This window comes from Patagioenas fasciata, chromosome 11 (genome assembly GCF_037038585.1).
Source record: "Patagioenas fasciata isolate bPatFas1 chromosome 11, bPatFas1.hap1, whole genome shotgun sequence".
NCBI classification, from domain to species: domain Eukaryota; kingdom Metazoa; phylum Chordata; class Aves; order Columbiformes; family Columbidae; genus Patagioenas; species Patagioenas fasciata.
In genome coordinates this window covers 9,284,214-9,310,730 of record NC_092530.1, presented here as the reverse complement: position 1 = coordinate 9,310,730, position 26,517 = coordinate 9,284,214, and the positions used below count along the sequence as shown (strand labels likewise).

Below are 26,517 nucleotides of genomic sequence, written 5' to 3'. Positions count from 1 at the left end.
AGTGGCTTAAAGTACAAAAAAAAAGAAGTAGAACCACGAAGCCCTTCTCGCATTTTCATAAACTACAACCACAAACTTGCAGTTTGTTTCTTTTTTTAACAATAATGATCCTGACAAAATCTACCGAGTCCGAGTAAATCACTGTCTTGCCTATTTTAGATGCTCCATTTACAGTTCATTTGCAGACAGCAGACGATTTTCAGAAGTGAACTCTTGAAATCTGTATGTATTTGTATTATTGTATAACATTTAAACTGTAGTTTCCTATACTTGCCTATATACTTCAGCTTTTTTAGCCCTATCTAAAATACACACAAGATTAATATCATCACCCGATTACTTTTAACGAGCTATAGAGAACCAGTTAATTTAAAACTCTCTCCATACAGTCCACGGAAATCTGAAGATACAGTCTTCCTTCAAGGATAAATTACTGGTTTTTTTAGTTCAGTGCAAAATATCAATTTCCACATTATATGGTTTTTACACAAGCCTTTTACCCTTCTCCCATTGCAATTAAGATCATTCAGTTCAAATGAAGTAATTAAAGCACTGCAGCTTAGGATATCTCTAAACTTTTATGACAGCTGCATGCAGGCTCAGAACTAGAGTAGCACGTTTGGTGTAACAGCCTGTTGAAATGAAAATCCCTTATGATATACTAGTTTGGGCTCAATCCCATAGTAATTCAGCTTTCAGACTGGAACTGGTTTATTCCCACTGAGCGCATCGCATGCACCTGCCTGCAGAAGACATTTCCCTTAAAGAAACACAAAAAAGGGAAAGACATTTAGGTGGTTAAATATACTGTCTTTTAAAGAGTGAACAAACAAAACGAAAAGGAAAATAAAAAAAAAGAAGTAGGCCAAGCCAGAGTTACTTAAAGCCTTCCAGGAAAGAAATCTGAATGAGTCTGCCTGTACTTTAATTGCTATATTAGCCGTGATAACAGTTCCAGCTTCAGGACTATTAAAAATACTATGTGGGGGATCGCAGAAAGGAGCAGAGCTGAGGTTGGATTTCTGGAAGTTCACAGAACATACTGTCATGATTTTCTAAACACAGAATGAGATGTTGCTTCCCCACCTTTTGAAACTCCTTGGTTGTGTAGCACTGAAGTCAGATAAAAAGAGTTGTCAGCTCAACTATCAGTCAATGTGATTTAGGTTTGGAAATTATCCCTTCTCACACATCCAGGAAGGCTGCCACTCCAGGCATAACAAATCATGGTAAATTGAACTTTGGATGCCAGCGCTTAGCGTGTTTATGCATGCAAAACAAGCTGATAATCTTGAAAGGAGCAGGTGTAACAGTGTCACAGACTTCACAGGCAGGAATGCCTGGCTTTGCCCTCTCTTCAACAGTGAGCCAAGCTTACTGAACGCTTCGGTTACTGCCGGTATCATGGAGACCACAGGGAAATTAGAAAAAGCTACATTTCAAAATAAGTTGACTACTAGGAAGGGCTTAAAACCTGAAGTCTTAATTGGAGTGTTTTAAATAAATTAATACAGAATGATTTATAAACGGTTGCATGTCAATGTTTATTCAATGAGGAGCTGGTCTTGCAAGGTCGAAGGATCTACACCTCACTTACAGATGTAAAGCAAGTCATATACACTCATGAAATTCTGTAATTTTATGCTCTTTAACATCAGATACTAAAGCCCGGTTCCCGTAAAAAGGGCATATGAAAAGGATGCTGGATGAAGGGTAAGAAGCTGCTGCTTAGTCTCAGCCTCTAACGTCCTACTGTATGCAACCCATTTCCCCCTTCTTGGCCACTGTCTCCAAGATCACCAAAGTGTTCACAGCCAGTTCATCCACCTGAGAAGAGCTCCACAAGATTTCTCCAGACCTTGCAACACACAGAAGAGAGGATGTCTCGCTAGCACAGCTCTCAGATATTGTGCAGCTTTTCAGCTCACTAAAAGAACAAACACAAACAGATCTACAGGTGCACCCCAGGCCAAATGTTTACCCGTTCTGTTCTTTTGTGAGATGGTAATAAGATTTTCTCATGACCTTCACACATCAAACAGTGCAGGAACAATACTGTAAGAAGCAAGGAAGTGGATGGTTATGGATGGCAAAACGCTATAGATTTATTAATAGGTTGTAACTTCATAGATTACACATGTACAAGCTAAACAGGCACAGAGGTACTGCAGTAAAATTCAGACACAGGGCCCATCAATGGATCTGAATGTGTATATATTCACAACTCCGTGGATGGGAGGCTAAGTGGATAATTCACTAGCAAAGGAGCTGAAAATATAAAATACAACATAAGAAACCAAACAATGATCCCTTTTATTTAGCCCTTTGTTTTGGCAACAAGTTCAGGAATCTCCCAAACGGACATCTGTAAGAGCAAACACTGAAAGCCATTTACTTTTCAAGAGGAACAAATACTATGTTCATATTAATATAAATACAGATTAATTCAATGTATTAAAAGCATTTGTCTTAAATCCTGACCAAAGAACAAAACAAGGAAGATTCAATAATATAGAGCACATTGAACTACCTCCACTGCTATTTTGACATCTTTTCCTGGTATTCACACTTCATTTTTTAATTGTAACAGCTCTGTAGTAAAGGCCCTCTAGTATAATTAATATCTAGCTTCAACTAATGAGTCATATACTGCCCATAGTTTCCTCATGGCACAAGACAGTTATGATCTCTCATTTTCCCAAGGAAAGTAAAAAAATCTTGAAGTTTATAGTCGATCTGGGACAAAACAGACAGCGGAATAGCAGAAAAAACTAGTCCATGAGGTAGTTCAGGACTCCTGCAAAATCCTAAAACATCATTCAAAGGAAAGCTTTGTATTATTGACCTGAGCTGGTGGGTACCTGCAGCCTGGCTGGCTGCTTTGGACAGGCTGGCATCTCCAAACTGCTGCAAGTCCAAAATCTGGAGAACGCATCAACAACCACCCATCACACACGCAGCATTGAACCAGAGTACAAACAGCACGCGAAAAACCTTGCACAAAGTGACCTACTAACTGCTTTGCAATGGCTTACACACGTGGTTTTGTTGCTTTTTTCCCTTAAAACAAAGCAGTTTATTTTTAAGCTGAGTTTTAAGTCCAAAGATGAATATTTGTTCCCTTTAGCTTAACAAGTCAATCAAGAAGCAGAGTACTGCTGGAAACAGAAGTCTGCTTAGCTACCTCTGCTTTTATCCTCCCTTCCTGAGCGACGCCTTCCCAGCCATAAATGCTATTTCACTGATAAAGCTAAACCAGAGTTCTATAAATATAGGTGAAACGGCAGCAAGGCAAACATACATCAGCAACACAAAAGCCCTGCTTGAACTGAATAATGTAAATTATTCAGGCAGCAAATGGAAATACATTACTTACAAATGATTCAGTCATCTTCTCTCTAGCACTGAAGTTAATAATTACACCCGTGCTGTAGTGATTCAGAGGAGCAGAATAAGACTATGACCAATTTGTACACTGGATTTGAGTTCTTCAGGCATGTCTTACTGGTTTAGCAAACAATTAGACATGAATCTAGGGGAAGTGCCTCTAATTAGCCTACCAGAAACGCCAATATTTCTGCTAACAGCTTACTACAGACTTTTTATTATACAAAATTAGCAGTCAGAGAGGACAAGATCAGATCTATAATTCACATTTTGCTCTATTCTAATGTTCTGCTTCTCCAACAACAAAAAAATGTCAACGCAACAAGAAAAACCCCAGTTCCTGACTCAAAACCCCAGCTGACTGTCTCAGCCCCCTGGAGGTGTGTTCTGAATTAGATGATGCAGTCAGACCCATGGAAATTCAGCTCTCCCTGTTCACTCTCCTCAGTCAAGAGAGGATTCACTTCTGTCCACAACCACATATGTGCCACAGAACTACAAAGACATCGCTTTGAAATAGTTCTGAAACAGCAGCTATGCATTTTTCATGAAGGGTAACAAAAGACCATAATAGTGCTTTCTATTTCACTTCCCCAGTTAATTCTGCAGTTGCTTGCAAAAAGAAAACAGAAGCTCCTGAAGTCCATGGGAAAGATAAGGACTGGGAAATAAAATTAAGTCAAAGGGACGCAGCAGAGCTCTAGTTGGTAGCTCTTGGCTATGGATGTGTCTTGCCATAGGCGACAGCAGCTTTACCAAAACAATGAATCATATTCAAATGGACAAGTGTTTTCCTATGAGTTTCCAATCCTCGCAATGCTATAGGTGCCACATGAACGGTAAGGAATGGCTGAAAAAGGGACGGTGATCGCATAAAGGAAACGCAACAGTCATGGGGCACAGGAGAGATGATCCACAGCACAGAAATCTGGAAGTTATTCTAGGGAGGGGCATATGATTAAAGTTATAACTACATTACTGTCTACTAACGAGTTGAGGCATGGAATTTAATTTTAAAAGAGATACTGGAGATGAGTGTCTGAGACAGAAAGGCAGAAATGCCAGTCCCTGTGCTACTGATTGACTAAGGGGTCTGAGAACGTCCTAAACCTGTGTTTCAGTTTTCCAGCCTGAAGCGTAGATGACGACTAGAAGCACTGGTGAAAACTGCATATTTTACTACAAATATGTAAAGTACTGTACAATCACTACATATTAGCATAATCCTGAAGAAAGTAGTTTCCCAAAGGGACTTTGTTAATGTAATTACATGTGTTTATAAAGAAGGCTTAGGTTTTTCATATTCGCATCATGACAAAGCAAACAGTGATTTTTCTTACTGGAAACTAATTGAAGTAGATGTAAATAAACTGATTCAATTTTAAAATATAGCAACCAGACCTTACTAGCTGAAGAAAAAACAGTGAGACTGACAGTAAGTTTAGCCAAGCTACACATGCACCTAAAACACTGATGCTCAAAAATTCCATAACATCTGATTAAACAGCTACATAAGAAATTTGGGAGTAAGTTTAATTCAATCATTTAGTGCCAGCAGCACTGCTCAAACTTTTCTACAGAGAAATGAAACAATAAGTTCTCCAATGGAAACAAAAGCAGTAAAAGGAGAACCTGCTCCCCAAAAGCTGCAACGTTTTGAAAAGTCTCTTGAAAAAACCCACAGTATTTGAGAAGGGGCACTAGCAAGCTACAGGTATCTGCTTAGCTTTCTTCTGTCATCCCAACCAAAACGAAGGTAAGCGCGGGAGCAGAAATGAATGCAAGATTGAGCACACATAGCCAAAGTCTCCAAAACCAAATCACGAGCACCGGAATGGCTGTATTCAGGTTTGGCTACATACTCACAGAAAAATGCGTTGCCTTACATTTGTCCTCTTAATCTGAGGCTCAGTCAGCTGATCTCAGTCATGATTCAGCCACCTCTCATGACCTTATTTTCACTTGTGTTCGTGATGGGCAATTAAAAAAGCAAATTATATTGTCAAAAAATCTAGTGAGATTAGTAAAGTGTAAAGTTCTGGGAAATCTTCAGTGCTTCAAACTTTAAGATCAGGTATCCATCGCCACAAATTTAAAAAGAAAAAGAATCTCTTGTTAAGTGTGTTACTATGAAACTGCAAACAGGTTTGTACAGAACCACTGCGGCTCTGTTCAACTGGATCTCAAGTTAATCATAACCAGCAGCCAGTACCTACATGGAAAAGAAACAGGAGAACCCTGCACGCTCTACACCAGTGTGAAATCAGTCTCAGCAAGTTGGAAGACAAGAGCCCCTTTGGTCAGGGCAACCGGCTCTCTGGTTTGCTACTGCTTCAGGTGAGATCTAAACCTGATGTCTGACCACTTGGAGCAATTAGGATGCAGGACTACGAAAACCAAAATACTAAAACTGAATACCCTCAGCTTGATTCTAAGTTGGATTTTTACAATTCAACGCCCTCTTATAGTTTATACTGACTAAACTCCTTACAGTAAGAATCTTTGTGGAATGTTTTGACGGCGTATCAAGTTGCAATATTTTCCTATGAGTCAGTGTGTTTCAGCGCTAGACAAACCACTTACTGGCCTCTATTTATGCAGCAATGTAACTTCATTAAAAATTCTGCATAATCATGCAATTATCAGTCTCCCCTTGCTAGATTTTCATTGGTAATATGGATGACACCCTGTTATGTGCATTCATGTGAAATGATTACAGAGCTCCTACAAACTGGTGTAACGACCTTTGAATTGAGCTCAGTTATCACAACAAACGACTGCGACCTGACCCAGAAAAATAATTTATGCTCGATAATTCCTTTATTTCCTGAAAGCGAGCATCCACCTGCCCTAAGCACCTATCTCTGGGAGCTGACACATTCCCCGGCGAGCTCTCCTTTCTGCAGCGAGCTCCCCACGCCTTTCCCCCCTCCCCGGACCGGGGCCTAATCCCCCCGCAGAATCACAGAATCGCAGCCCGGCCGGCCCTGCCCGCTCCGCTCCAGCCCCGCTCGCCCCTTCCCGCCGCGCCTCACCCGCTCCCGCCGCCGCCGCCCCTGCGAGGCCGCCCCGCTCCTTCTGCGGCCCTTCCGAGCCCCTCAGCGCGGGCCCGGCGCCCCCGCCGCCCCCCCGCGGCTCTCACCATGGTACAGATGGCGGCGAGTCTCCGGACCGTCGTCAGTACTTCCATCTGCCCGCCGCGGCCCCGCGCCCCGCGGCCGCTGCCGCCGGCGCCATGTTGGGACGCAGCCGCCCAACTGACAGCGGCAGCCGGAGCCGCAGGTGGCGCAACCGCCAAACGGGGCCGGGCCGGGCGGTGCGGCGCCAAAACGGCGCCGGCTGCGCCCCGCGCCGCTGCCCCCGGGGTTCCCCCGGCTTCCCGGCCCTCCCCGCAGCCCCTCCTTGGCCCCTCGCTCCAGACCGGCCCGGTGCGGTCCGTGCGGATGGCAAGAGGTGCCTCAGTTCCCTCGCCCAGGGAGGTGGCTGGAGGCCCCTTGCGTCACCGGTGAAACGGCTAGAAGGTGCCGTTCTCACAGCGCGGGTGCTGGGGAGTTGGGGGATGTTGTCAAACCCCCCGGCGAGGGAAACCGCGGACACCCAGAGCACGGAAATGGTGCGCACTGAAACTCTGTGTTCCCTGAGGTGCTTTTCAGTGGCTGTGAGCACCCACAAATCCCAGAATGTCAGGGGTTGAAGGGCCCTGGAAAGCTCATCCAGTGCAATCCCCCCATGGAGCAGGAACACCCAGCTGAGGTTCCACAGGAAGGTGTCCAGGCGGGTTTGAATGTCTGCACAGAAGGAGACTCCACAACCTCCCTGGGCAGCCTGGGCCAGGCTCTGCCACCCTCATCAGGAACAAGTTTCTTCTCATATTTAAGTGGAACCTCCTTTGTTCCAGTTTGCACCCATTGCCCCTTGTCCTATCATTGGTTGTCACCGAGAAGAGCCTGGCTCCATCCTCCTGACACTCCCCCTTTCCATATTGATCCCCAGGAATGAGTCCCCCCTCAGTCTCCTCTTCTGCAGCTCCAGAGCCCCAGCTCCCTCAGCCTTTCCTCACACGGGAGATGCTCCACTCCCTTCAGCATCTTGGTGGCTGCACTGGACTCTCTCCAGCAGTTCCCTGTCCTTCTGGAACTGAGGGGCCACAACTGGACACAATATTCCAGGTGTGGTCTCCCCAGGGCAGAGCAGAGGGGCAGGAGAACCTCTCTGACCTACTGACCACCCCCTTCTAACCCACCCCAGGTACCACTGGCCTTCCTGGCCACAAGGGCCCAGTGCTGGCTCATGCTCATCCTGCTGTCCACAAATGGGTTTTTACGGCGATGCCCAGAGTGGTTTTGCACCAAGTAATCCTTTGCTGTTCTGCACCACATGTCGTGCTTTCAGCAAAATCACAAAAAGGGCTCTTTCAGAGCACAGCGCTGCAAATGACAACAGTGTCTATTGTAAACCCAAGAGGAAAAGGAGTGAAAAATGTTGCCGTATCACCATAAAGCACTTTGCGCAGTGCATACCCAAAGCAAATATGTATCGGAGGAAAACATCCCTCGTGGAGTCAGGGATGGGTAAAAATGTTTGTCATTTGGCTGAGTAAGATCTACAGAATTGTGTCAAACCTGAAAGGTGCCCTGCTTGTATTTCATGCTAACTAGAAATGGAGCGCTGTTGAAAAGTGCTGATGAAGGTGGCTGGAAGTCCCCTGGTCATGCTGTGTGTCACGCACACTGTCACCGAGACAGGACAGTTTCCACACGCCGTCCCTTACTCCAGCCCTGACCTCGTGGCAATTTCTGCAGAGATGGAAGGATGGTTCAGTTTCCAAAGGACAAACTTTTTTTTATGAGGCCAAGATGTTTCTGTTCTATTTGAGTTGTTCGCCTGCAGCGATGTTCTCTTATACACATTGTACTTTCCACGTCATCTACTACAGGCTCCCAAGGGAGAGTATTTGGCAACCTAAAAAAAAAAAAAATTCCTTACAAGATATGCTAAAAGTGAGTAAGGACACGTGCTCCTTACAGGGTTTCCATGAACAGCAATGCAACAAAATTAGGGACAGGAAATACAGAAATAGTGGAATTTGTACAGAGTTTAACCGAACTGAACTATATATTTAAATTATCACTTCCCTTACATCTCAAAATAGAATCAAATATGATTTATCACAGCTGTCACAATAGTATCTGAGGACACTTCCTTCCCCTTTGGCCTCAGGATCAGAACAACTTTGTGCTGGGTACAATTATGGTGCTAAAATAGCAGCCTTGTCCCCAGACAACATCTGCTGAGGTTACCACTGGAGCATGCGGCTCAATTTTTAACACATTTTGCCCATGATCAGGCACCTTGCAAGGTGAAATCCCAAGTGCCCAAAGAAAGGCTGGCTCCTCGTGCACATCACATTCTGTTCTGTTCCTTCCCTGCCTCCTGCAAAGATGCTTTTTATTTGCCTTTCCTAACGATGAGGGAGCAAAAAGGTGGTTAAAACACTACTTGTGTTTAGTGCAGTGTGAGAACTGGCCTTTGGGCCCCAAGTTTGCAGCAAAGAATGGTCAAAGCTGCAAAGATGGATCTGTTGTTGTCTGGAATACGTTCAGGAGCGGGGGACGTGTACACGAGCTGCCAGCTACGAGTTTTATCCCAGCATCTGCCAAAGCAACTGGCATTTCCCCAGCACCACCTTTAGCTTTTCTGCTCAGAAATGAGCTGTGCTTCTCCAGCCGTGTCACCGTAACGTCAGTGTGCTGTGCAAAAACATCTGAGATGTACTGCAGGGAAATGTGACCATTGCAAACAGACTTTTAGAAGAATGATGATTTTTGCCAGTGCTGGGCAGAAGGGAAAGAGTGACAACAACCATCATTTCCCCAGCATGCTGGGATCTTAGCATGATCGCTGGCTCTGCTCATCTGTTACTCCTTTTGTAAAATGTATGAGGAATAATTACACCCAATTTTAAAAGCAATTTGACATCCTCATATGAAAAGCACTATGGTAATGGCAAATATTTTTATTTTTAGAAGGCTTCATCTCTGAAGATGTGTAGGAGTGCCAGCAACAATAAAAACAGAAAATCTTATTAAAAACATAGCCCAAAGCAACACAGACCAATAAATAAATCTGTAAAAAAAATGGTGTGGAAATAACATAGTCTCTGTGCAGCATGCAAAGGCACATATCTTTGCATGGAACAACTCAAGCAGTCGTTAGTGAAATCTCCAGAATCATCCACATGTTTTCAAAGTTGCTCTGAGTTTTGCAAACACTCTCCCTCTAAATTAAACTATTGTTTTCCAAGAGAATTTGAATTTAAAACATGGTTTTCTTAGCTAAATATAAGTCCATTGTGCACAAACAATGACTATCTCTTTTAAAAACAATTCTTATTCTACATGCCAAGGGTTATACAATCTCAAATAGTGTGAATCCTTCTGCATGGTTTCCCTCAGTGAAAAGACTATTCTGACAATCTAGAAAATCAGAAAAGGATCGGATTTGAAAACCTCTGGCTTTTACTCTATATCTTAACTTGAATTATTTCAGAATTAGAGCCTAAAAGTTGGGAGGTGGGGGGGAAGAGGGACCAGAACTTGAGAATAGATTTAAAACTTTTGGAGAATATGCTGCTTTTTTATTGTTACTAAACCATGTTCTCTCTGGACAGAGGTTTCTGCACACAGTGGAAACAAGCTTTGGTTAGAAGCACAAGAAGCCCCAGTGCATAAGAAATTTAGATTGAACCATATTAGCAAAGGAATGAGAAATCAATTGGTCTGCTTCCAAGATGCAGCCTAAAACTGCTTTCACATTTGTTTTAAGCAACCAGAAGCCATCACAGCTGCCAAAAGAAGCAGTTCAACATTTCCTCCATCACGGGTCTTTCATTTCTGCCCCCACGCGTCTCCTCTCATGTCAGCACCAGCGTCCGTACAAGCACATGCGAAACAGCTTTTCCAGTCTCTCCTCCAGCTGCTGTGATCATTTCTGGTGCCCTGCTCTGTGCCTCTGCAGACCCTGCTATGTTTTTGAGATGCAGAAAACTGCGTGTTGCCCTGGCAACGAGGATGCTCTGAGGGTTTGTGTCAGCAGCAAAATGTTCCCCTATGTCTCCTTCTCCGTTCCCCTCCCGAGGATACGCAACATTTAGTTGGCTTTTTTTGCTGCTGTTGCACTCCGAGCTGATGAGTGTGAACTGCCAGTGATGACTCCAAGGTCTCTTTCCTAATTTATGAGTGCCACGTCCAAGTTCAGCATCATTTAAGCATAGTTGATATTAATTTTCTCTGGATGCATTCATCTAGGCTAAAACTCACCTGCCAACTTTACGTGTACTCGCTTTTGTGAGGCCCTTCTGGTGTTCCTCAGCACTGGCACAACATTTGGTTACCCAAAAGGACTTGAACTTCTGTTTCTGTTGATTGTGTTGCCTCTCTTTTGGAGCAAGCCAGAAGATCTGTATTCTTCTAGGAATGCCTTTGCTCATGTAGAATATTCTCCATGATGTTCCTTAATTTATCTGGCTTTTTTTCCTGGTTTGAAACTCTTCTGGCCACCTAGAAGCTGATAGATGATACATTACTGTTAGTTTTTATAGGGGGACTCTTCAGATGACTACTTTTATATTAGTCACTAATATATGCTTTTAATAGCAAATGGTAACAAAGGTTCCAACATCCTACACTTAGAGAGGCAGACAGTTACATACTGGTGGTAGCTAATCCCCAAATTTATAATGTGTCCAATTCAATAACACGTTTCAAAGTGCCCTGTTAATTGACCATAAGATTTTGAGCATTTTCCTATTCCTCCTTTCATTTTCCCTGTTCTTACAAAACTTGTGTGAGATTAAAGCACCCTGGTAATGAAATTTCCTGGAAAACAAATCTTTCAGTCTGTGGGTGTTTGCAAAAATCTGGAAGCAAATTTACATTGGAAATTTGAAAACCATTCGCACAGGAGCCGTGTCCCAAAAGACACATGATCCGGCAGCTCCCTCCCGATACCATGAGCTGGGGAGCCCTCCAGACATTTTGTTCCACCTCTTCATCAGCTGACTGTCATGATGCTCAAAGTAATAACACTTGGTGCTTACACAGCAACTCTACACAAATACTGCTTCAGAAGTAGTTTTCAGAGGGGAAGCAGAGTCTTAGAAAAGTGACACATCCATAAATCTTCCGCATCCTGTGCTTATTTCACTGGACTGTTGCACACCAAAGCTGGATTTTTCTAAAACCAGTTCACACTCAGCATGTCCTCTGTGATGCTGCCGTGGAAATAGAGATCATTTGACAACCTGGCCCCCAGTGCTTCAGGAAGAGGTCATAATCCAGCGATCTGGCCTGATTTCCCTTCCTCTTGTGCTCACTCGCAACCGTACCCCTCGGCTCTAAATCCTTCTGGGGAGAACTCGTGTGTGTGCTGTGATTAAAAGCAGTGGCGTGAAAACAGCTGGGCAGAAAAAGTCTCTTCGCTGGCTCCAGCCTCTACGTAACGATCAGTTACCCATGCCTACCTTCTGCTAGGGCTGTACAGAAGACGAGAAAAATCTGCATCCTCAGGTCTCCATGATCTGTGGGTGGATTAGATGCAGTGCCACTTTCTGTTAATATCTCTGTCCCCTACACAGCGTGACAGAGCACATGTTTCAGAATTATGCTGCCCGCACCAGGCTCGCCTCTTCCCCCCGCTGCCTGAAGCTGCTCCTGCCCCTTCCAGACCTCTTTGGAGAAGTTTTTCAAAGCTGAATACTCTAACTATATTTTCTGTACTTTAATTTACATCTGGTTTATATTATTTGCAGTTTTGCTTTATCCGGCTCATTCCCTCCCCACTGCTCTTCCCTTTTTCTTCCCGCCCCATTATCCTTGATAACTGAGAGCTGATTGCAGCCAGTGTACAGTTACATGCTGTCATCCCTATAGACCTCGCAGCCGCCAGCTGTCTTAAAACTATGCTGGGTTTTCCTATAGAAGTCATTCTTTCTTCATTTCCTCTGCCTGTCTCGCCCCACTGAAGGATACCGAGTCCTTCCACGGCCTTCCCAAGTCTGTTGCCAGCCCTAAATTCACTTTTCCATGTTTGGAGAAACTGCAGGGTCCCAACCCAATGCTAACCCACATTCCAGTGGGCCATTAAGACTAACAACATGTATAAACCAGCAGATCAAATGTATCCTGGAGGATACACATGTGAGCTAGTATTACGGAATAACCCACAGCTGCCTGAAAACTGGAGGGGGGTGTGTGTGAAATGTGTTTGCTTTCCTGAAGAGGAGTGTCCCATCAGCTTCGGCACTCTGAAGGGGCCCAACTGCAGGATACAATAGGACAGGGAGAACAAGAGAGCATGGAGCTGGAGCCAATTGAAAATGCAAAGAAACTAGACAGGCAGAACGGGATTATTCAAAGTGGAATTAGAGCAGAGCATGGGGGTGACTGTATCTCGCTGAAAACGCTGCCGCGATGACTGTAAAACAGAAGAATCTCATTTTAGCAAAGAGCCAAGGGCCAGCACATCAAACAGGCAGCGGGGAGATAAAGCGGGGAGCGAGTGGGGAGCGCGGAGGATGGAGACACAGCTCGGTGCCCGGCCGGAGGAATGTCCTGGGTTCCCTTGTGATTGGCTGGGGAACGGAGGAGTCAGTTTTCACGGGGGCTGATCAAAAAGTTCCCTTTTGCTTTCCCAAAGTTGCTGTCTGAGCAGAGGCATTGAGGAGGCCAGGCGCTCTAACATTCCGCAGGAAAGCAACTTAAATGAAATGAAAAGGCTTCTCTATTCAAGGATATACAGCCAAGAACTGACGCCGGGAAGCTGTTTTCCTTATTTTCTCCCCCAACTCCTCCTGGAGTTGAACGGCTCTCATTTCTGGCATGCGTCTCATCTCTCAGGATACTATGTCACAGTATTCTACTAACTTTCTCTTGCTCCCCATACCAGAGTATCCTGTATTGGACTGCGTGCCCAACAAAATCATCAAGCTGGTGGTACTGGGTGGCAGTAGCGTTGGCAAGACAGGTAAGTCCGCAGGTGTAGCTCCACGCTTTTTCTTGCTGCTGCACTTACCAGCTAATTTGCAGCTCAGTTAGACCCAAGGCTGTGAAAATCCTTAACTGTTGCAGCTTGAACATTTTAATTTTTTTCTTATTTTTTCCTGACAATGCACTGAATAATTTGTGGGTTTGCGTGAGCAGCCAACATGAGGTGGCAGCTCAGAGGAGAGGGCACCGTGTTGGGAGCTCCGCACTCCCAAATGGTTCTACCCGCTCCTGTGCAAATAATTTAACTGTGGCTAAACTTCCACACCCCAGAAATGGAGGTAATGGTTTTTATTCTCCTGTTGTACATGTTTTATGCTCTGCAGAGAAATAACAGTGTACAACATGTGTCTTCCTGTATTGTTCTCCAAAGGGGAGGAGAAGGAAAGAGGATAAAGCAAGCGTTATTGCTTTTTAATATGTGGTTCGTAATTTCAGATTATTAAGGCCAAATCTGTTTTACTACATCTGGGGTTACACAGCACTCAGTGAAACATCTGATTGGTTTGGATTTGAAGCAGCCACATTTTCATATTATTTTTAAGTAGTTTGTTGCAGGTAGCTGCACAGTCAATTTCCTTTAAGGGTACTGAAGAGATGACCTGGTGGTATTCACCATGAGAAAAATGATTATTTTAAATGAAATCTATTATAGAGTTATTTGCAGAATGAACCCTTTTATTTAGCTATTAACGAAGTGGGTTTGCAAATGATAAGGAATCTGCTGAGATGAAAGCACTACGGGGAATATAAGTTATTGTTGCCATGACAAGATTTTAAGCGTTGTAAAGCGATCAAGAAAAAGGAAAATGTTCTAATCGAACAGTGTAAGATGGTCCCACAGGTTAAGATGAAGAAGGCCCAGGGAGCTGGAGCATGACCCATGTGTGCAGAGCACATGCAGTTTGTTTGCTGGATGTGATTAGATACCGCTAATGGGTTCCATGAGGAGGACTGAGAATTTTTAAGGCTGGGAAGAACCATTACAGCCTCACTTATAAAACACAGAGGTCTTAAGTGTAGTATTGGGATTAGGTTTGGTTTACTGGCTTGTTACTCTTTTTCTAAATTATTTCAAAGCAAAGGTCAGATTGTTATAGATGCAATCTCAACAAGCAAACTTCCGTATCCTACACAGAACAGCCACACTGAATCTAAGGGGTAGTTTCCAATACAAGTTGCGAAAAACTCTGCATTAAATATCACAGCCTGGCCCAGATGATTTTCTGTGAGTGCTGAGAGAAGCTTTTGCAGAATAATGTATGAGCAATTCAAAGATTAACTTGGTTTCATATTATACTAACTCTTCCAGTAAGATATTACATGTGTTCTGCAAAGACTGATTTTGGTTCACATTAAAGACCCATCTTTTTTTCATTGTTTTACAGCCCTGGTTGTGCGCTTTCTCACAAAGAGATTTATTGGAGACTACGAAGCCAATACTGGTGAGTCTGCTTTCTACTGCAGTACTGCAGAGAGCTTGAAATCTGCACTCTTTTGTGACTGGTGTATATTACAGGAAAGCCAGGCAGTGTTAGATGTCCATAAGGTGCATATTTTCAGTTAATAGCCTCAAGCTATGAAAGCAATAAATCAAAGGCTCATTATTTATGATCCTTTTAGCTATTTTTTGTCCAACTTGATGGAAAAGGATCCGAGTAAAAGGTTTGCTTGGAGACATACCTGTACTAAAACGCAGACCCAAAGAACAACTTGCATATCGACTAAACCGCAGAAACCCAACGCTGCTCCCTCTGCAACCCCAGGGAAGCCAGAGGAATTCCAAAGTGCGTAAAAGGCAGTTCAGAACTTTTCCTGTGTATTCCCTTTTTTCAGTGGCTTTTATGGGAGACTTAAGGGAGATTTCTAACTCAAAGTCTTCTTTCCATAAGATAAGCAAAGTGACCATGCAAACTGCTTCTACTGCCTTTCTTGTTTAATCCTGACACCTCACAGGACGTGTTCCTGTAAGCTGTTTAATTCACAGCCTCTGTTCCAAGAAAGTGCCAACCATACTGCCCAGTGTTGTAGAAAAGATCTACGTACACCATGCCTACCAGCACATCCCGCACGTAGGCCGTCTCCCAGGTTTTGGGTGAAGGAGGACAGGATTTAAAGCAGTGATGGCTTGACTTTGGAGACGTGTGCTGTATTTCTAATGATGAGTTAGGAAAGGAGATGGCAGACACCTTTGATCTCTGCCTGTCTGACAAAACACAATTTGAAAGCTCCTCCTTACAGCTCTCACTGACCCTAAGTAACCTTGAGGGTTGGCTGCGCTATTTCTCTTTCTTTTCCTTCATCTCTTCCATGGGAGACTGTATATCAAGTTAGACTTCTGAGCTTTGCAAAGAATTGCTGCCAGAGACATTGCTGAGATCCACATGCTTTTCTCATTAAGCTAGCAGCCCAACAGCCACGCTGTAGAAGAAACAAACAGGCCAGAAATAAGAAACAGGTGGCAGTGTATTTGTGATCATTCAACCATGCTTCTCCTTCAGCTGGCTATAAGGCAGAGCACAGTCACCTCTGGAAGTACCTGCATTTTTTTCTGCAACGCATTACAGAGTGGGAATAATATGTTGTCTGGTCTTGGCTTCCCATAAAACAGTACCATCTTTTCATCTTAAAATCTGATTTAAAAAAAATATATATCTCAGAAGGGCTCTATCACCTCACAGAGTCAGTATTAAAACATAACATGGTAATGCTAGATTGAGTTAGAGCAAACTTTGCCATACTAAATTTCTTCATATTGTAAATGTTTCTATGAGCTCAGAAGCAATAGCATTATTGTCACTGACCTCCCTGTTAATCTGAATTCCTTACTCTCCAATAGATAGGATTTCTGTACATTTGAGGTGAAATACATTGTTTTAGATGTAGCGGTGACAATTGTATTTGGACAAGACTGAAAGGCTGCACTCAACAGCTGTGGATATTGCATTTCTTCACACAGCCATGTGACTTGTATCAAGTTCTAAAGAAACATGATGATGGCGTCAATCTCTGAAGCTGTCCTTATCACAACCATGGGTAGTTCATAAGATCAAAACTTTAATTTTCATTGTCACTTAACCCGTATTTCAGCAATAAAGTTCAAGCCCAGAATAATGATGGTCTTACTAGAGCTGGATCGGTCCTAGATATTTTGAACTTGCACTGGGCCCTGAATGTGTGTCATTCAGATAAATCAGAAGTCAGATTCTAAGTGTCCAGTGTTTGGGGATTCCAACCAAGCTCTGACTGCTAAGGTCACACAAATCCCAAAGAGCATCCGGGTGTTTCATGTACAGTCACTCTGTGTCCAAAACTGGAATACATTTATTTTTTTAAAAACTTTCCGAGAATAGGAAGAGGAAACAGATCAGTCCTTTTACAGACAACACCTTTAATCTTGGTTTGAGATTAAAAATACATGCAGTTCACATTTTAAGAAGTTAAAAATACAGACTGAAACCCTGAATGGGATTTATGCACCCAGTTTGACTATTTGATTCAACACAAGGTGCCACCTTTCCCAGATACCACCCTAGGTATACATTCAAAACCTCCGACCACACAACAAATACAAAACCACTTTACTGAAGTAAACAGCCACGCAACCGCTCTGCTGCCATCCAATTTGCTATAAGCAGGTACATATCAGAAGCCTCAAAAATCTGGATTTCAACAGTTCCATTTTACCTTTATGTTCTCTTTCTTGTTATAATCACTGACTCCTATGATCTTACTTTTTCACCAGGTGCTTTGTATTCAAGGAAGTTCACCATAGATGGGGAACAGATCTCTCTACAGGTGCAGGATACTCCCTTTGTTTCACTGGAGGTAAAACATCTGCTCAGTGCATCGGTCCTTACAGCACGGTTACTGTCTCTTGTTTGTTGCCAGCACTTCTGTAACTCCGCTTTGCAGAAACACACTTGGGCTCAAATCTAAATGAAGACTAACGGGGGTACCTTAAGCCCTGCCAAAATGAGCCCTTGAAGAGCTTAAATCAGGCTCCTTTAAGAGTAAGAATTAAAACAAATCTATTTAAAACACATTACTGCCTCCTAAGCCTAAAGAGCTGTAAAATCATAGTCTGGCTCACTCCTGCCAACTCCTTTATTGTTTTATTTCCTGTCAAATGGTTTCTGTCCTTGCATGGCAGAAAGCTCACCTGCCTACAAGACTGGCTGGCTCAGCTTACACCTATCTACACATCCAGAATCTTTCTTCTCTAGAAAGGTGTTTCTTTCCAAAGGGTCAGGCCTTACAGCAGTTGTCATTCCCAGCCAGGGTGTTTTTCAGTGGTCTCTTTAATGAATTTGTTTATTTTATTGTTATTTCATTCATTCCTTATATTAAAGGAATATACCTTTATATACCTATATACCCCTTTCTCTATACATGTTCTAGATTTAATATTTGACTAGGAACCTGTTTCTAGAAATATCTTTCCAAGCAGGATCTAAGATTAAGATGTCTTTTTTTGAAGATCTGCTTCACATGCAGAACAAGAGCATAAAAATAATGTCAAAGCAGCAGGAAATGTAGTGAAGTTTGTTTTTACATGAATGGTGGAAATCTCATGAGAGAAATAATTCCCAGAGAATAGCAGAGATTTCATGATAAAATTAGGTATACTCTTGTCACCATCAAACATGGGCTCATTTCTGTGCCGTAGAACTCTTCCACCCTGAGCTTCCAGAACAGAATAAGCAAAGCTCCCACAGCTTCAGTTTCCATTTCTGTTTTCTCTGATGACTGGAAGTAGATTTAAGTAGAAATCTTTGAGAAAGTTCCACGCTCTCTGCTGCTGCTGGGGGTGCACAGAGCAGTGGAGAGGACCCCTCATTTAATCTGGACACTAAAAAGCAAACAAAAGCTGCTATGGAAGTCCTCCAAATATTCAAGTAGGACTTAACAATACAAAGGCTATGCCAGCTTGCTTCGAGAAGACCTGCAACAAGAAGCTGTTGGTGGTGGTTAGGGACTGCCTGATAACAAAGGGAATCCCCCCCTTTCACACCAGAAATGTGTTTATTTTCCAGTTTTTCTGTTTTAATCAAGACTGTGCCCTAAAGTTCTGTGACTGTAGCCAGAACTCCTCAAAATTTAGTAATGGCAACACCTGAGGTTTCTTAGTCAGAAGCAATTTTAATTTAGTTAGGGAGGAGTTTTGTTTTCTATGTCCCAGTCAAAGATCTGCACTGTTTCAATAGTTCCCACAGACACACTCATCTTCGCCTTATCTCTCTTTGCGTCAAATCATGTATCGAAAAATCATTTGAAGGGACTGTTCCTGAACAGGACTTGTTAAGTCTGAGAACAGGTTGGATTTTCTGGTTAAAAACCTTAAGGGAGAGAATTTCTTGTGCTCTGCAGGCTGAGTACAGCGTTTCAGGAGGAAGTCATGTGGAACCCCTCAGGATTCTAGCCACATTGGAAATGTGAACATTTAAGAGAGAAACAGAAGCAAATAGATAACTGATTTTGTTAGGCCATTCATTGCTGCTTGGTCTATACACAGCAAATGACTGCATGTTGCAAAATTCATTCTGGAGCAGAGATTTCCATTTAAAAAGCAGCCCATTAGCCTTTGATTTTCCTGAATAAAGCATTCCGTTGGGGATTATCCATCCATCTCACTGCTGGGTGGGCCTAGCTGGAGTAACTGAGAGTTTCTGCTCATTAGGGCTGTCTGAATGTACACCTTCTCCAAAAACATTTTCAAACGCTTGCCAGAGCAATGAGTTCTTTTTCCCCCGTGAAAGGAGTTTGCTGGTGAAAAGAGGCTAGCAGGACATGAAGGGTGGCTAATTATCTACAGATTGGATACAACCCAGACACTAACAGCGCAAATTGCCCTTCTTCCCACAGCCTGCCCTGTCCTGGCTTGAGTTCACTCTCATTAGCCTTTCAAACAAGGCTGCTAGTGAGGATCCCTCTGATTCTGTGTGCAACTCTGTTGGGGTTTGAGGGTTTTGGGGAGCGAGAGGAGCAATAAGAGCATCTGTTCAACAATTTCACTGCTAACAGGATTTAGTGTTAACTATGAGCTGGCAAGGGCAAAGAACTACTAGATACAATAAGCCGAAGTCTCTGTGGGCAATACTGAAATATTTATGAAAGGCAGTTAGTTAGCAGAACTCCTGTTGAAAGTTGTAAGCCTGATTTATACTCTGAGCCTTCAGAAATTCTGCTTCCTGCTTCCCACAAGCCTTGTTGCTCATCCTTTTTTTACTACCCGATCTACCATAAAAGAACTGACCGGCTTTACTCATTCTTTTCCACCTCTGCTTCTTGAAGTTAGGCTTTATAATTCATATTTAGGTGTCTAAACAAAAGTGATGTGTTTGGGGAGATTGCTGAGCACACGCAAATTCTGTTAAAATGAGTGTGAATGGCTGATATATATTCTATAGATAATTAGATAACAGAACATATGTTCTAATAGTCTTACTGAAGTTGTTGCAGTTGTCTTGAATAGAATTTAGCAATAATAATAAAAGTCTGGGCTCTGTACTCCTGATGCTGAGCTCCCCCTAAAATCCACAAAAACCATTAATTCCTACCAACTTCATCAAGAGCTGAATAGTGAATATGCTTAGGGCCTTGATGGATATGGAAGAAATTACAAAGTTCCAGGCAACCTGTAGTATTGACAGGAATGTCAGTTCTTCCAGACTGAGCATACTGGCAATAACTAAAGCAGTGATCTCCCCGTCTCGTTGGGTTACACGCCAGCATGGATAACAAAGAGTAGAAGATTAGCTGAAAATAGCTTCATCTTGAAAAGTGAGCTGATCTCTTTTCAAGTCCCCACGCTATTGTATTCAGTTTTATATTCCCAGCACTGGTGGTTGTTATGGCTGGCTGAGTAGGAGCAGTGATAGACTGAACAAACCTCTGAGCAGCAAAATAATAACATAAACCCATTGCTGCTCTACAAATGAGCAATGAGATTTCACCTCCTTTTAAGTTCCAGGAATTGGTGATTGGTAACAAATTGCTTTCTCAGAGGAGCTTTGCCTTTGACTATCTGGAGACCTACATGGTAGAAAAACCTGTCAGGCTTCACCGGAGTAAGTGAGAATCCCCGTCCATGGAGACATTGAGCACAGAACTCGAAAAAAACCTAAAAAATCACCTTGGGGGACAACAGTTCATTTGCAGTAGTGTCACTAGACTGCTGAATTTTATAAGGCTCTTATGGTGCTCTTCATTATTTTATCCACAATGAAAGCGTGGGTTTCTGTCACACTGATTTAGCACAACAGAACACAGAAAAAACTTTTCAATATGAATATTTTGTCTGTTCTCTTATTTTCAAGCAATTTGTTCTGACCCCTCTCCACTCCTGTACTGCTTACCTGTCACCACGTTACTGTCACAGTGGAGGTTTCTCCTGTCCCTGGTAGATTCCCCAGCGGTCAGAGGGGTTTCTGCCTGTACATTGAGAAACAGCCACACGTTAAAATGAAGCTCTGAGTAGCTAACAGTGCTATACGACTCTTTGCTCTGTCTGCTCCCGTTTTTCAGTTTTCTAATCTCACACCTCTCGGTTTTGACGGCAGGATGACACTGACAGCATCTGCTGCCAAGAGCAGATAAACCGTTCAATCTACTGGGCGGATGGCTTCGTTTTTGTTTACTCCATCACAGACTACGAGAGCTACCGAGTCATCCGGCCCCTGCACCAGCACATCCGCAAGATCCACCCCAACGCCAACATCCCCCTGCTTCTGATGGCGAACAAAGGAGACCTCCTGCGAGCCAGGCAGGTGTCCTCCAAAGAAGGACTCCAGCTGGCCAGTGAACTGGGAGGTACTTACTACGAAGTCTCAGCCCGGGAGAACTGCGAGGGAGTGCACGAAGCCTTCCAGCAGCTCTGCCAGGAGGTCAGCAGGATGATCGGGAGCTGCAACGGAGAGAAACGAAGAGGCCTCCACCTTGTCCGGCCCAAGTCCCCAAATATGCAGGACTTGAAGAGACGTTTGAAACAGGCTCTGACTTCCAAAGGGAAATCCGCCACGACGCTTTGATGGAGCCGACAGAAATTGTTTTCCGCAGCCCTGAAAAGAAGCAAAAAAGGCAAGAAAATAAGCTGGTCATAAGGGGCATCGCTGAAATTCAGCAAGCAGGTTGTATGAGAGGCTCTTCCATGTTGTCTGTACATCTTCCTTAAAAATCCCATGCTCATTCAGCAAAGGAACCTGCAGAATTTGCTCTTTGGGGTGAGAGTTTAGAAACTGTGATTTAAGAAATAGGTTGTCCCAAGTAATTCCCTTTTTGAAAGGGACAAAGTCAAATAGTCTAGGATTACAATGTGGGTTTTTATTAATAAAAATCATTCAAGTCTACTTTGAAGAGAAGTGACTTCTCGTGGGGATGGCTCTAAGCTCCAGCAAGACAGGAGGAGAGTGATGTGAGCTATACTGAGCAAGCAAAATTTACCAGATATGCCCAGTCACAAGACTGGAAAATAAAGGCAAAAAGTAAACAAAGAGCATAAATAGTGAAAAGTAGTGATTGAACACTTCTAAATGGCAGTTTAGAAAGTGTTCTTAGAAACTTGGGGAGAGATCTGTTCATATGCAAGCTCCGGCCTTACAGTGTCTCTTCAAAGGGAGATTTTTTAAAAATCATTATTTTTTTAGAGTATTTTTCTTTAAATGTATATTGACTATTTCTGAAAGTGATTATATGGACAAAATATGTACTTGTAGCAGCATTTTGTAGGCACACTTCTAATTTTTCTATAGATTTCCTACATATCAACAACAGAGGGAAAAACAGAGCAGCGTGGTTTAAAATCTGCAAGACAAATGGACTGTGTTAAAGAAGAGCAAGGAGGTGACCTATAACTACTTAACTTTTTCTTTTTTCCAAACTAGTTAGCTTTCAAGTTCAAGATGCTGTTTTAAAGAAACAAGGTCATCACATAAATTAAATTTAACTCATTAGTGTGTTTTGGTGGTGGTGGTGGTGGTTGGGTTTTTTTTAAGAAGAAAATGATTGATGATGCCTGAAATTTCTGGCTTTTGGAATTCATCCTTTTGTCATTTGCCTTAAAACCAACCCTTACTCAGTACCTTGCAATACATCCAACTCACCGGTCTCTCAATACGTATTTCACGGGCAGCATCTCCCTGCATTATGTCTCAGCACATGCTGAGGGGTGGGAAGCTGCGTCCTGTGAGCCGCCGTGTTTAATGGTGACAACAACGCGAAGCATCCATCGTGCTGTTCCCAAAGCGAGCGGGAAGAAACTGGCTTGGACCATGCCAAAATCACAAAGGAACAATCTTTTCTTTAAACAGACCCTCTGAGCAATTCACAGGACCATGAAATGAGGGAGAGCTCAGTGATTTACACTCAGGAAGGGGAAACCCTCGCTTGATGGATACAGAAAAACACTCCCAGCTGTGGTTTCAGCTGGCAATGCTGAGATAAATCAACCTTTTACTCATTATAAGCAGCAAAAATATAAACTGAGACTGATGAGTATTTATATAGTTCAGGGCTTGAAATGTATTTTATATTTTTCTTGTCCCTTTATTAGACAATTCTAATCATTGTTTTCCTTATCACCTGGATTTGCTCTATCTGCAGCTCACTTTCTGTTTTATTTATTGTTTTCCACAGCTGGCCATCTGAGAACACAAGTTCTGATTAACTTAAAAGCCTTTTGTTCACACAAAATAACTGCTTTTTTTTATTAGTTTCAAGTGGTAGTAAGAAGGGAAAGAGAAAGCTAGATCATCCAAACAGGGAGTCAAACAATACCAGGGGATTTCTCCTTTAGCTTATGTTTAATGAACAATTTGCTGTTTGAGCAGTGTCATTATTCACTGCAGGTACTTTGGTATAGCATTTATTGGCACAGAATTTCAATATTTTAAATTGCTAATAGTATAGCTCAAATATCAAATCTAAAGATTCAATAACATGAAATAGAGCGAAATGTTTGCAAGAGAGAAACAAACTGAAAATTGTTCACAGTGGAAAAATGATCACTAATTTTGAATAGCAAACAGATATTTTACCATCCCAGTACTGCACAGCAAGGGCTAAATTTGCTGACAGTTGTTTTTATAAGAGCCTCAGAGAATTAGGTGCTCTAGCTTGTTACATTTTTTGCAACTTCCTCTTTCAACTCGAACCCTTTCTTATTTGGGAAGAAAGTTCAACAAATTTCAAACCTCTCAATGTTTTATTTTCAATAGTGATTAATAAAACATGCAAGGTCTTTCCTGAGTGGCATCTAAAATAGCTCCTTTACGTCTCACATCTTTAAATGTTCCTTGTTTATACTATAAATATATTTTTTTCCACTTCTATAACCTAATACACCCTGCTTTGGAAGTATACACAAGTATTGCTGTGCTTGTACTCCTACATGAGGATGTATTCCCATGTTTCTGCAGCACTGGTGGGGACAAAAAACATCTACATTTTAGCTAAGGCTAAAAAATATTGAAACATTTAAGTCTTCTAAATACTAACATATGGCAAACATTTATTCTGCTACAGAAAGCTGAGTATAGTTTCTCCTTTGTTGGTTGACCAGCAATACAAATCCTGTAATAGCTCTGATCCTGGTTTTAAGCCAGGATATACCATCCATGGAAGACCATAGAGCTCAGCATTTTTATTATGATAGTAGTGCAGGACTTAAGCACCAGAACACAGGGCTGTGCCACTGAAGCTAAGCAAGGAGAACAGTAGCATGAAAAGGAGGGAGAAGAGAACACTGTAAAATTAAGCGCCTAAAAATAATCATGTAAAATATCAAAGATTCGTCATGTAGAACCTGATCCTGAATTAGAAACTTCAGGCTGCCAGGGAAAAACCATGTATTCCACTGAAGGTTTGAAATTAAGCCTCTAGAGAGAAGGTACTTGACATAAAGTCAAGAGAGGAATGGAAAAAAAAGATTTGAGGGTGAGGTGGGTTTTTCTGATATCAAGGCAAATTCTTTTCTCGGTTATATTGGTTGAGTCCAGATTAACTTCATTGGAAGCAAAACCAATAGCAACAAGCTGTAGTATTCACTTTTTCTTCTCATCCCTCTTCATTCTCCTGAGCGGTTTAAATCTTGTGCACCATCTGGTTTTCAAGATGGTTTGCAGCTGGGTTTACTTGGGCACAAAGCAGTTGAGTGATTTGCCCCAAGGTTACACAGCTGAGCAAGTACTTGAGAGGAACTCAAAACCTATGTCCTTTGTAATTAATTCCAAACTCTTTACAATAACTACCAGACCATACCACCTCCCTCAAGGTATGCACAAAGCACAGTGAGGTGTATTACACAAGAATGTAATTAAAAGTTGGAAAAAGTAACTTAAATTACAAGCTATGTTGGGAACTGACTGAGCAAAGTATTACTGATGTGCTGGCACTGTGCACCATTATAGTAATACCCAGACTGGCTCAGGAGTTATTGAAGATTTCTGTAAATGGTTATTTGCTGCAGTATTTCTGTCAGCTGCATTTTTCACACGTTTGCAGTGGTTCCTCGTGGAAATACACTGTGATTTGGGAGACGGGAAAATCAGACTCCATTTTTAACTTGTCCTGTGAGTTGCTTGATGATTTAGGCCAGGTCTCTTAACCGAAGTTACTGTGTCCCTAAGAGGAAGGATATTGTCACATCTTTGCCGTGCACAGGAGAGAATCATCAGTGAGAAATAAAGGAATTGCCTGCGTTTGTAGTACGAATGGCTTAAATCTTAACACCTGAATTCAGATCTCAATTCCAGATTCCTTGAACTCATTTATGTCAGGTGTACAAATGAAGATGAAAGAGTGACTTTCTGAGACACTGAAAGGAGCTTAGTCTGTACCAGAAAACAGCTGTCTAAGTGGTTCACAGGGCAAATGGGAAGGCTGCCAGCTTATTGTTACTGCTGGAGTTCCCTCTGCCCAGCTAGAAGACTTGGGGTCAAAATCACACTGACTCTGCTCGAGCTGCAGCTATATTTGCAGAGCCAGCACATGACCCGGAGGTAGCAGAACATAATGATTTATTTGTTAGTATTTAGTTATTAATGTATTTTCGGAGTTGTTAGAAGCTGTCCCTGTCTCTTTTGGGGCTGGCACAGGAAAGCCATACAATTAGAAGTTAAAAGATTTCTGCAGTTTCACTCTAAAAATCTCAAAAGCAGGGACAGTGGTGCTATTAAACACAATCTAATCTGTCACCTCTGGAGCCAAAGCAAGACTCTTCCTTTGATAATTTTTCAGCCCTGTTCGCACTGGCTCTGCCCTTCCTTGTCCCTCTCCATTCATGCCTTTGTGCTCATTTAATTTAGCCAGCAAAAACTGCTGCAATTGTTCTCCCTTAGATTTAGAAATATATTTTTAACTCCAAATGTGGTTTATAGCAACGTGTCTACTTAATCTTTTGACCTTACTTACCTAGGGCATTTTAAAGCATATCTAAATGAAGTCAGCAGAACTCTGTATTTAGATAAACCTTTGAATTCATTCCGTTTCTCCCCAAGTGCTCTCACTGGCTTAGCCCAATATTTCCTTCCCTTGTTTTGTGCTTACAGCGTTGAGCTCATTTGAGTTGCATAGTCATTGCTTACTTAAACCTGTTTAGTTCTTATAAAGTTCTGCTGCTCTTTCCTGAAATCTCTTTGGTTTAATCAAGCAAGGTCTCTTCTCTGAGCAGCTGTGCAAGCGGTAGATGAGCTCAGAACAGCTGGTGATTTTCTGCTCTGTCAGATTTTTGCCCATTATTGAAGATTTTGGAGAATAAACAGGAGCATGGAGAGCAATGCAGCAAACCCAGTTGTAGTCTCCTTTCATCTGTCAGCCTTATTTGGTGACAATAATTTTATCCATCACACAGTGGACAAAGTTTATCCTAAATGATAGTGTTTCAGCATGGGTTCCTACAGCTGGAAAAAACCACCAAATATGAAGCAGAGAGATGAGTTGATAGGCTCTATAAACCCTGGGATCCAATTCATTCAGGAGCTGTCATACCAATCTTCTTCTCTTTAGAAGATACATTTTTTACATTTTCCTTTTTATCCAAATGGGTTTCAAGACACAGGCTCTGGATCTCATCACGCAGACACTTACTGCC

General features: G+C 42.5%; 2 protein-coding genes and 1 long non-coding RNA gene across 4 annotated transcripts in view; 1 reads left to right on the top strand and 2 right to left on the bottom strand.

Moving 5' to 3' along the window:
• The window catches only part of LOC136106300 (ubiquitin carboxyl-terminal hydrolase 12-like), a 32,785-nt gene extending 26,084 nt beyond the window's left edge, over positions 1-6,701 (bottom strand). Inside the window, exon 1 of one of the 2 annotated variants that reach the window (XM_065846576.2) lies at positions 6,530-6,701. In XM_065846576.2, the coding sequence (XP_065702648.1) occupies positions 6,530-6,577 (48 nt within the window). In that variant the 5' untranslated portion in view covers positions 6,578-6,701. The remainder of the gene's footprint in view (positions 1-6,529) is intronic. The other variant, XM_065846578.2, reaches the window with a different exon arrangement.
• Positions 6,702-8,016: 1,315 nt separating this feature from the next.
• LOC136106465 (uncharacterized) lies at positions 8,017-20,864 on the bottom strand. The gene is made up of 3 exons (XR_010652129.2): positions 20,789-20,864; positions 10,707-10,953; positions 8,017-8,349 (listed from the first exon to the last, which is right to left on the bottom strand). It is a non-coding gene; the product is annotated as an uncharacterized lncRNA (long non-coding RNA).
• LOC136106464 (ras-like protein family member 11A-like) lies at positions 12,585-23,688 on the top strand. The gene is made up of 4 exons (XM_065846799.2): positions 12,585-13,410; positions 14,819-14,875; positions 17,176-17,258; positions 20,993-23,688. Exons 1-4 carry the CDS (start codon positions 13,266-13,268, stop codon positions 21,458-21,460), a joined length of 753 nt encoding a protein of 250 aa, XP_065702871.1. The 5' UTR covers positions 12,585-13,265; the 3' UTR covers positions 21,461-23,688.
• The last annotated feature ends 2,829 nt before the right edge of the window (positions 23,689-26,517 follow it).

Excerpts from the sequence above, each read along its gene's own strand:
- LOC136106464 (XM_065846799.2), top strand. The coding sequence starts at position 13,266 with ATGCGTCTCATCTCTCAGGATACTATGTCACAGTATTCTACTAACTTT. Across the intron at positions 13,411-14,818 it reads CAGTAGCGTTGGCAAGACAG|CCCTGGTTGTGCGCTTTCTC; the intron begins GTAAGTCCGCAG and ends ATTGTTTTACAG. Across the intron at positions 14,876-17,175 it reads AGACTACGAAGCCAATACTG|GTGCTTTGTATTCAAGGAAG; the intron begins GTGAGTCTGCTT and ends CTTTTTCACCAG.